Below are 10,112 nucleotides of genomic sequence, written 5' to 3' on the forward strand. Positions count from 1 at the left end.
TAATATTTTTTCATGGATAACCCAAATAAGATATCTGTCTCACGAATACGACCCGTGAGACCGTCTCACACAAGTTTTTACCTATTTTAAGTACTCGTGATGGGTTCAATTATTTGTACTCCATATTTAATTTACGTATTGAAAATTTCTAAATGAGAAAAATTTTCAATTACTTTAATCTCCAAGTTTCCATATTTATATTTGTCATGACTAAAAGAGTTCAATTACATAGATATTATACGAAAAATAAATATTTGTAACAATATAATTGGTTTAAAAAGATAGTTAAGAATATTAAAAATAATAATTTCATTGGTTTAAAATTGTTCACCAATTTAAATTAACGTATCATGGCACACATACACATTATATAAATTTTATGTTAAACAATATATGTATGTGAACTTTTAGATATTATACAAATTGTATACTGTCCATACAAATATAAGAGGTCAACACTGTCCATATTTACAATAATAAGTAATATTTTTTTATATAAAAAGTAGTAATTTTTTATGAGTGACTCAAATAAGATATCTGTATTACAAAATTGATTCTTGAGAGTTGAGACCATCTCACAAAATTTTTTGTGTATATTAAAATATAAAAATCACAAAATATTTTTATAATAATTTTTTTTTATCTTAGATGTCATATAATCATTTAAAAATTCAAAAACACAGAGAAAGAAAATAAATTGTTGATAAGAGTGTTTTAGGCAACTATAAAATTAACCTATGATTTCATTCGGTTAATATATGGATTGGGCCCAAGTTAAAGCCCATTAATGTCTATAAAAAAACAGCATTAGGGTTTATAGCCAGCCATTCCTCAGGTTGCAATTTGAGAAATGGTGAGTCTCTCAGCCTCATTCACGTCCACACGCGTCAATACTTTTTGAATAATATGGTTCTTCTTTCAGGCTCCCAAGAAAGGCGCGAAGCTTCCTGCTGCTGCCAAGAAAAAGGCCGAGAAATTGGTCAATCCACTCTTCGAGAAACGTCCTAAGCAATTCGGAATAGGAGGAGCTTTACCACCGAAGAAGGATCTTCATAGATACGTGAAATGGCCTCTAGTGGTGCGGATTCAACGGAAGAAGATGATTTTGAAGCAGCGATTGAAGGTTCCGCCGCCGATTCATCAGTTCTCCAAGACCCTAGACAAGAACTTGGGTTTGTTGCCCTTATCTAAATCTTTTAGTTTTACAGTATATATTTTTTAGTTTTGTTACGGAAAGGGGGCAGCGATGTAAAGTTCGTTCTTTTTTGTGTTGATCTTCAATTGATCCGAATCTAGTCGGAGCTCGTGAGATTTTTATTAAGGAATTTTTTTGGTTGATGCGACTCTGTTCTATGAATTGATGGTGACCTTGTTGCAGATGTTTTCATCTGTTGTGTTTAATGATTAAGATGCATATATGATTATACATTTAGTTCCAGTCCAAGTTATAGATTTCATTCGAGCATTGACACACTAATTTGTTCAAGTTTTAATAGGAGTTGAGTGGTATACTTTGTGCTGTACTGTTGTTAGTGTCGTTTTGAGTGATAAGTTGCAATATTTAGGTACCTTTTTGTTGGACTCGTATCTACTTGTTTTACATTCTTGATTGATTTGCACTGGAGGGATGTAAGGTATTCATGTCCTTGATCTGCTGAATACTGTATTGACAGCAGGAATCCGTTATGGTAACATATTACTGAAGCATTCTAGCTTGCTGATAGGAAATATTTCGAGGGATACTGTCAGTCAAATACTCAAATTATTATTTTTTGGATTTGCAGCTTCAAATCTGTTCAAGATGATGCTCAAATACAGGCCCGAGGATAAAGCTCAGAAGAAAGAACGCCTTTTGAAAAGAGCTCAGGCTGAAGCTGAAGGAAAAACTCCTGAAGTTAAGAAACCTATTGTCGTGAAATATGGACTGAACCATGTGACCTATCTGATTGAGCAGGTGGGTTTGTTATTCTGTCTCGATGTGCATACTTCGTCTAGTAAGTGTTAGCAACGATAGTAAGTATTAGCAACGAGAAACTGATTGTGCCATCAAACTTCTATTGCAGAACAAGGCCCAGTTGGTTGTTATTGCTCATGATGTGGATCCTATTGAATTGGTTGTATGGCTCCCTGCTTTATGCAGGAAAATGGAAATCCCATACTGCATTGTAAAGGGGAAGGCTAGGTTGGGAACTGTAAGTGTTTTTTATCTCATGGTATTTGGTAAACCCTTTGTAAATATTTGTGATACCAATTTAATTTTGTTTGTGCATGGTATTTTGCAGATTGTTCACAAGAAGACTGCATCTGTCTTGTGTCTGACCTCCGTGAAGAATGAAGACAAAATGGAGTTCAGTAAAATTTTGGAAGCTATCAAGGTAAGAGATTTACCAAAAACATGCTGTAAATTTTCTGCAGCTTCGAACAAGCTCTATGTGATAAATTTTTATAGTTAAATTTTTGGGTCTTCCTTGCCCCAATGTTGATATGATGTGCTTTCTCAACTTTTCTTACAGGCCAACTTCAATGACAAGTACGATGAGACTAGGAAGAAGTGGGGAGGGGGTGTTATGGGCTCAAAATCTCAGGCTAAGACAAAAGCCAAAGAAAAACTCCTTGCAAAGGAGGCTGCTCAAAGGATGACCTAAGGGGGGTTTATTGTCACATACATATGTGGTTGAACCAAATGAGAACTTTAATTGTGTTTTATTTCCCAGGTTTTAATTAGTCAATGTTTTATTTTCGATTATCAGATTTTCTTTGCCTGCTTTTGATTTAACATTTGGTGAGGGATCATCAAAATATAATTCATGGGGTGACTTCTTAGTCTCTCATAGGTTAATATTCCGTTGCTGCTTCAATTTTGACCCTGATTTTTGCACACATTTACTAGAAAAATTAGACCGTAAAAACTTATTTCTTCTCACGGTATCTTGTATGAATTTCACTTTAATGTCGTAAACCTGCAAGTGACATTTTATTTATTGGCTTATTTTAGTGTGAACAATAACAATTTAGTTATTGGCTCTTGATAGAAGGTGCGTGATAGATATTCATATATATAGTTACTTTTTTATTTTTAAATCGAATGCCTATTTGTTAAAAGAAATGTATTATTGAAAACATGTTGAACGATATAATTTTTGTGTGTAAGCTATTGAGTGTTTTATTTGATGCAACATGATTATTTTATTACATGGCAAAGTATTTAATTTTTTTGTACCTCTACACAGAGATAATAGTTCGAATACTTTCCACCAAGGTTTATTTCATCATCGTAATTACTTATTTTATTATTGTCCAAGATGGTATTTAAAGATGCACACAACCCACCCACCACGAGGGAGACAGATAGTGTATTAAGACTTGTTTACAACTAGTTAGTTTGACAGATGTTTATGTTAATTAAGAGTGTAAACGATTAATATTTTATTCGTATTCGAATTAAACTTGAATATGCCAAACTATTTTTTGAGCTATTGCTTCATAGTTTGTGAGTCGTTTGTGAGTGATCGAGCTTTTCATGCACTATAAATCCACAGTAAAATTTGTTGAAAAGTTCAAGTTCAAAATGATCTTAAATGCACGATGCAAGTTATAGTATATTGTATAAAAATATAGATATCGTTTCATCGAGACAGTAAGTATTACACGGATATTATTTCTAATTATGTATTCTTTAGCAACACGAATATGTAGGCTTATAGTTGTATTTTTCCATATAAAAATAGAAATAAGATAAAGTATAAGTCGAATTTTATGAATAAGATTGGACACAGAGTCTTAAAGGGCGGTTGTGATGGCCTGATTCCCTTGTTATTGAATTAATTTTTGTTATAAATATAACTTTATCAAAATAATTATTGATCATGAACAATTAACAATTCCAACATTTAAAAAATTCATAACTCATATTCCATTAACATATTTCATCATCACGTGTCATGAAAAATAATTCACCTTTTACTCAGGATATTTGGTCCCTCACATTATAATAAAAATTGTCATCATCAATGGGTAAAATTTCATCAAATCCTAAAAGAAAAACACTTCATGTGCATGAATTTAACTTACCGACAAGCTCAGATTGATTGATCTTAAATAATGGATTTTCAATGGAGCATCAATAGTACAAAATAAGGTAATATGGTACCTAATGCTTTAATCAGAAAGATAGAATCTAGATCAATAAATATCAGACAAGAACTACAATCATAACTCAATAATGACCCTCGTCAAAAAAAAAAAACTCAATAATTACCCAAAGAAGATTCCAGCATGTAAATGTGAGCCTAGAACACTACCTTCGTACATACACTTACATTGACCAAAGGAAGACTGCTGCAGTGCTCGCTTGCCATCCTCAACCACAATCATAAATTTGGCTGCAATCCAATTCATATTGCCATTCTTGTGCAGCATAGCATAACAAACTTGTAATGCACTATTCCGCATGCAATATCCGAAGTGGATTGTAATGGAAATATTTTTTTGTCAAATTCCGCATAACAAACACTTCTTCAAATAGTGTCAAATTTCAAGTTTCAACTTTGTTGTTAGCAGCACATATTTCAGAATTCAAGCCACTTATGAAACACACATCATCCTTGAATGGTTGGATCAGATTGTAATGACAAAAATATAGCGTAGATTAGAGCAAAAGTGTAGTGTTTACATAGAGAATGAACTTCTCGTATGCTATATATTAGGCAACACGAAAATTAACTTGGGTTTGAGTTATCTAGACTATGGAGGGGAGAAGCTCATAGCGGTCTATTAAAAACCATTTTATGCCAAAAAATTTGTCCAATTTTAAAAAACAAAGGAAAACAAGAAAAGTGGAGATTAGAATTTATTGCTCTATAAACTCGTAGAGACAAATATACATAAAATTTTCATTGAGAAGAAGTGAGCACTATAAGTGGTCCTAACACACAAAAAAACATGTGAACAATCAATCATCTTTCATGTAAAAGTAGTCCTAAATCAACCATTGTAGCCCCACCGTTTATGTGATACCATATAACTTCAAGCATCTCATAGCGGAAATATTTCTTCAGCCAGATATATCCATTATCACACGGTAATCCATCACCAATACGACTATATAGTAGTTCCTCACATCGTGTACACCTTAAGTTTCATGACACATAACCTTGATAGTTATCAAATTCTTGGTTGCTTGATTGACATCACCGAAAAATTACATCATCTGATGATTATTAGCTAAGTGCCATGAAATACGAAAAATGCCACCAACTCCAAGAAATCGCACAAGTTCCTGGCAAGTATAGTATAACCCACATGTGGGTCTCAAACCCACTCTCCTCAGCTAATACAATGTTGACAGAGGTTTTCCAACCATAATATTGTACATTTCTCAATTTTCTTCTCTGCTCAACTTAGTCTTAGACTTTTCTACACTAAGTTTTCCATTTGTGAACAAAATGATTAAAAGCAGTGTTCTAAAAATCCTCGTCTAGGACCGCCTAGGCGGCGCCTAGACGCTGGGCGGTCCAAAACCGCCCCGATTTTAGGCTAGTCGAAACTTCTAGGCGCCACCATATTAGGCCTAGGCGGTCCGGGCGCCGCCTAGCGCGAAAGCCGCCTAGGCGATTTTACAATTAAAAATTCGCCTAGGCGGTTTACACTTAAAAAAAAAAAACAAATTATGATATTCCTAATTATAGTATAACGGTTGTACAAATTTAATTTTCATTGTACAACGGTTGTAGTAAAGTAGTAAACTGATGTGGATGATTCATATATAAAAATTTATTAATATATATTTATTATTAAAATTTTAAATTTTATAATAATATATATTTCATATACAAACATAATACTCATGAACCACTTGATGAATTTAAGCTTTAAAAAAACCGCCTAGACAACCGTCTATGCCCCGCCTAGTCGCCTAGGCGCTAGGCGGTAGGTAACCGTCTGCCTATCGCCTACCGCTTTTTAGAACACTGACTAAAAGGTACTCTTCCCTGCCCCCATTATTAAGTCTATAATTTCCCCTCTTTAAAATCAACCCTACTTTCCATATCTACCTACATCTCTTTTTAGATTCAACCATATTTTCCGGGATAAGCATTTTTGATCTGCCCACTCTAAGGTTCAATATGAAGGTCAGTCCAATCACTTCAGCATTTGGGAATGACAAGCTATATGAAGTTATATCTCTAACTTTTATTTTTTGGTGCAGTTTCCAGGTTTGATGAAACGTCCTACCCTTTTTATTGCTTTAAAAATACTAGAAATTTTTTTTAACACTCAATTTTCGGCCATATATATTTTTCCATATGAAAATATAAAATATTTTACCCTTTTAAAATAAAATACCAACCATCTAGCATTTTAAAATCAAGTGCAATAGCCATAAAATGAAATCGTCAACTGTTGTACCAAACCTAAAAAGCAATAGTTTGAAAAGAATAGCACATACTAAACCTCTCAAAAATCTCTCAAAAGCATAAAGAATTTCACATTAATATCGTAAACATGCAAATGACATTTTTATTTATTGGCTTATTTTAGTGTGAACAATAACAATTTAGTTATTGGGTCTTGATAGTGGGTGCGTGATAGATATTCATATATATAGTATTATTACGATTCTTATGTTGTAAACGAGGATCACATTAATGGACACACAAATAACAGTCGTGTAGTTATTTTCTTTTTTATTTTATTTTTTTCAAGTTATTGTTCGATAGTTTGCGAGTAGTTTGCGAGTTTTAATATTTTATTTATATAATATAATTATATATTAAATAAATATATTTCAAATCTTTATTTTCAAGTAGATTGTGAATCTTCGAATATTTAGAGTCGATCTTGAGCATGAACTGATTACGAGTAAAAAATATTAAATTTCGAATACTTAAAAGTTACGATCCAAATGTTAACTACATGATATTAGTCGTGTCAGCTGTAATTAAAACTGAACATACAGAACCATGTGATAGCTAGTTATGTCTGTTGTAAACTTAGATAGTTTCTTTCACTTGATAAATGATAGTTGATGTATATAGACTCTGTACATGGTGGATCGAAAACCCATAGAAATATTTTTCCATGTCTCCGTTTTCATCTCAACAAATAGTAATAGTAGTATTAATAATAAAAAAATAACTATACCAAATTAATTTTTAGAGACAATAATTTTTACAAGAAACATAATTGACGATGATCCTTGTTTACTAGCGGATAGTTAAAGAAATACTTGCGTTAGTGCACAATGTCAAAATGAATTATAAAGGTTAAAACTTGTCGGATTATATTCTAAAATCTAAATATATGCAGGCTTATAGTTGTATTTTCCATATAAAAATAGAATAAGATAAAGTATAAGCCCCATTTTATGAATAAGATTGGACACAAAGGCTTCAAATGCGGTTGTGATGGCCTGATTCCCTTGTTATTGAATAAATTTTTTGTTATAAATATAATTTTATCAAGAAAACAAGAAAATTGATGTTTATAATTTACAGCTCTGTAAACTCGTAGACACAAATATACATAAAATTTTCATTAAGAAGAAGTGAGCGTTGTAAGTGGCCCTAAGTCCTAACACAAAAAGAACCTATGAATAATCAATCATCTTTCATGTGAAAGTAGCACTAAATCCACAATTGTATCCCCACCAATTATGCGGTACCATATAACTTCAAGCAATCTCATAGTGGAATATATTTCTTCCGTCAGAAATATCCATTATCACACGGGAATCCATCACCAATATGACTATATAGTCATACCACACGTCGTGTACACCTTAAGTTTAAATTCTTGGTTGCTAGATTGCCATCACCGACAAATTACATCATGTGATGATTATTAGCTAAGTTCCATGAAATACGAAAAATGCTACCTACTCCAAGAAATCGCACAAGTTCCTGGCAAATATAGTATCACCCATATGTGGGTCTCAAACCCACTCTCCTCAGCTAATACAATGTTGACAGAGGTTTCCAACCATTATATTGTATATTTCTCAATGTTCTTCTCTGCTCAACTTCATCTTAGATTTTTCTACATTAAGTTTTCCATTTGTATAAAAAATGATGAAAATTGTACATTTCTCAATGTTCTTCTCTGCTCAACTTCATCTTAGATTTTTCTACATTAAGTTTTCCATTTGTATACAAAATGATGAAAATGTACTCTTATCTGCCCCCCATTAACAAGTCTATAAGTTCGCCCCTTTAAAATCAACCCTACTTTCCATATCTACCTACATCTCTTTTTAGATTCAACCATATTTTCCGGGATAAGCATTTCTGATCTGCCCACTCTAAGGTTCAATATGAAGGTCAGTCCAACCACTTCAGCATTTGGGAATGACAAGCTATATGAAGTTATATCTCTAACTTTTATTTTTTGGTGCAGTTTCTAGGTTTTATGCACCGTAAGATGATGCAAAACAAGAAAACTTGTTCCAACTTTGTCAAATTCATAACATATTGGAACTTTACTTTTTCCTACATCCTCTTTTCTCAATTCATTGCTTAAAAATAAGTTGAACAAAAACTTGTGTCATCACAGTTTAAGGATAAATAGTGACATCTTACGTCATATATGAGGTAATCGACCTTTCTTTTTATTTTTTATTTTTTGAATTTATCAACCTATCTTATTTTGATCGGACAATAAATTGCTATACATAATACAGGAAAAGTTGGTCGGCAATAAACCTTAGTCACTTATCCACAATGTTGTAGAAAAGGTAATCTTTGCAAAACAGTTTTATGTTTTAGGATAAATACCGAGATGGTAGGTTTCCTACAATACAAATGTCGGTGTAAGAAAAAGTGGATGAAAGTAAATGTCACCAGGCTAAAAGGAAACCAGGAATCTCATTTATTTTCTAAATTCAGGAAACCTGTCCAGTTTTCCAGTGCAGACGTCATTAGATGAGCAGAACTACTACAAAGAGTCTATCAAAACTTTATCACAAGCAAAATAATTCGTGGTTGACCTATGGAGACGGTCGACGATTTATCAAAAAATGTCGTTACCTAACGATGATTTTTGAGAAAAAACCGTCACCAAAACCGTCTTATATTTAATTATTGTCCGCCTGTTTTGAGATGATTTTTGATTTAAAACTGTCGCGAACATTGATGGTTTTTGTAGCGATGATTTTAATCAACAACGACATTTTTTGTTAATTGGCGACTGCAGGACCGAGTGCTTGCCGCTTTACCAAAAGATATAGCTGGTGGTAATGGTGCAACTCAAATCTTTTAAACCGCACATCAACTCAAGCACCACGGTTCGATCGCTCTACCAAACAAGGGCAATTATTGCACTCAACAATCTCCCTCTCAATAATTGCATTCCTTACCATCAATGAGAATCGAACCTGTGACCTTGATTCTGATACCAATTGTAGAACCGAGCTCTTGCCGCTTTACCAAAAGCTATAGCTTGTGGCGATAGTGCAAATCAAATCTTTTAAACCGCACATCAGCTCAAGCACCACGATTCGATCGCTCTACCAAGCAAAGACAATTATTGCACCCAATAACGAAGGTTTTTAAATGTTTCATATTCCATTGCTAAATTTTTTTTAGAAAAATAATTTTTTAAAATAAAAAATTATCATTATAAAAAAAATAATATTCATAATGTCTATAAATGATAATATTGCCTGCTATCCTAAATGGTATGCATGCAGTCGCACCCAAGGAAAAACAATTTACAAGGAAAGAAGTAAACAAGAAAAGCAAAAGATAAGGAAAAAGAGTACCTAATTTTCAATATCACATGCAACACCTTTGTATCCGACTTCCTATTTTGTACAGTGATGGCTATGAAACAAGAAATTTAGCAATAATAATAGCTTTGTAATCTGTCAAAAGTTGGTACCAAAGAGAAACGGTATTGATTGCCAATGCAGGGTAACATGGGCGCCTGCACAGCTGGCGCGCTGTGCTGGCGCCCATGTGTTTGCAACAAAACAACATTTAGCGACGGCTTTTACAAATCCGTCGCTACTAGCGACGGAATTTAAGAATCCGTCGCTCATAGCGACGGATTATAAAACACCGTCGCTAAACGTGTAATTTTTTAAAGAAAAAATCGGACAGAGGGGGACAGAGGGG

General features: G+C 33.2%; 1 protein-coding gene and 1 long non-coding RNA gene across 3 annotated transcripts in view; one reads left to right on the top strand and one right to left on the bottom strand.

Moving 5' to 3' along the window:
• Positions 1–2,746, top strand: part of LOC140811774 (large ribosomal subunit protein eL8y-like) — a 67,112-nt gene extending 64,366 nt beyond the window's left edge. Inside the window, exons 1-6 of one of the 2 annotated variants that reach the window (XM_073169842.1) lie at positions 766–853; positions 923–1,172; positions 1,785–1,954; positions 2,064–2,192; positions 2,283–2,375; positions 2,514–2,746. In XM_073169842.1, coding sequence (XP_073025943.1) covers positions 851–853; positions 923–1,172; positions 1,785–1,954; positions 2,064–2,192; positions 2,283–2,375; positions 2,514–2,645 — 777 coding nt within the window. In that variant the 5' untranslated portion in view covers positions 766–850 and the 3' untranslated portion in view covers positions 2,646–2,746. Of the gene's footprint in view, positions 1–765; positions 854–922; positions 1,173–1,784; positions 1,955–2,063; positions 2,193–2,282; positions 2,376–2,513 lie in introns of those variants that run through there. The other variant, XM_073169843.1, reaches the window with a different exon arrangement.
• Positions 2,576–9,516, bottom strand: LOC140811777 (uncharacterized). Its single transcript, XR_012113530.1, has 2 exons — positions 6,505–9,516; positions 2,576–2,960 (listed from the first exon to the last, which is right to left on the bottom strand). It is a non-coding gene; the product is annotated as an uncharacterized lncRNA (long non-coding RNA).
• Between the last annotated feature and the right edge of the window lie 596 nt (positions 9,517–10,112).

This window comes from Primulina eburnea, chromosome 14, assembly GCF_022965805.1.
Source record: "Primulina eburnea isolate SZY01 chromosome 14, ASM2296580v1, whole genome shotgun sequence".
Taxonomy (NCBI): Eukaryota; Viridiplantae; Streptophyta; class Magnoliopsida; order Lamiales; family Gesneriaceae; genus Primulina; species Primulina eburnea.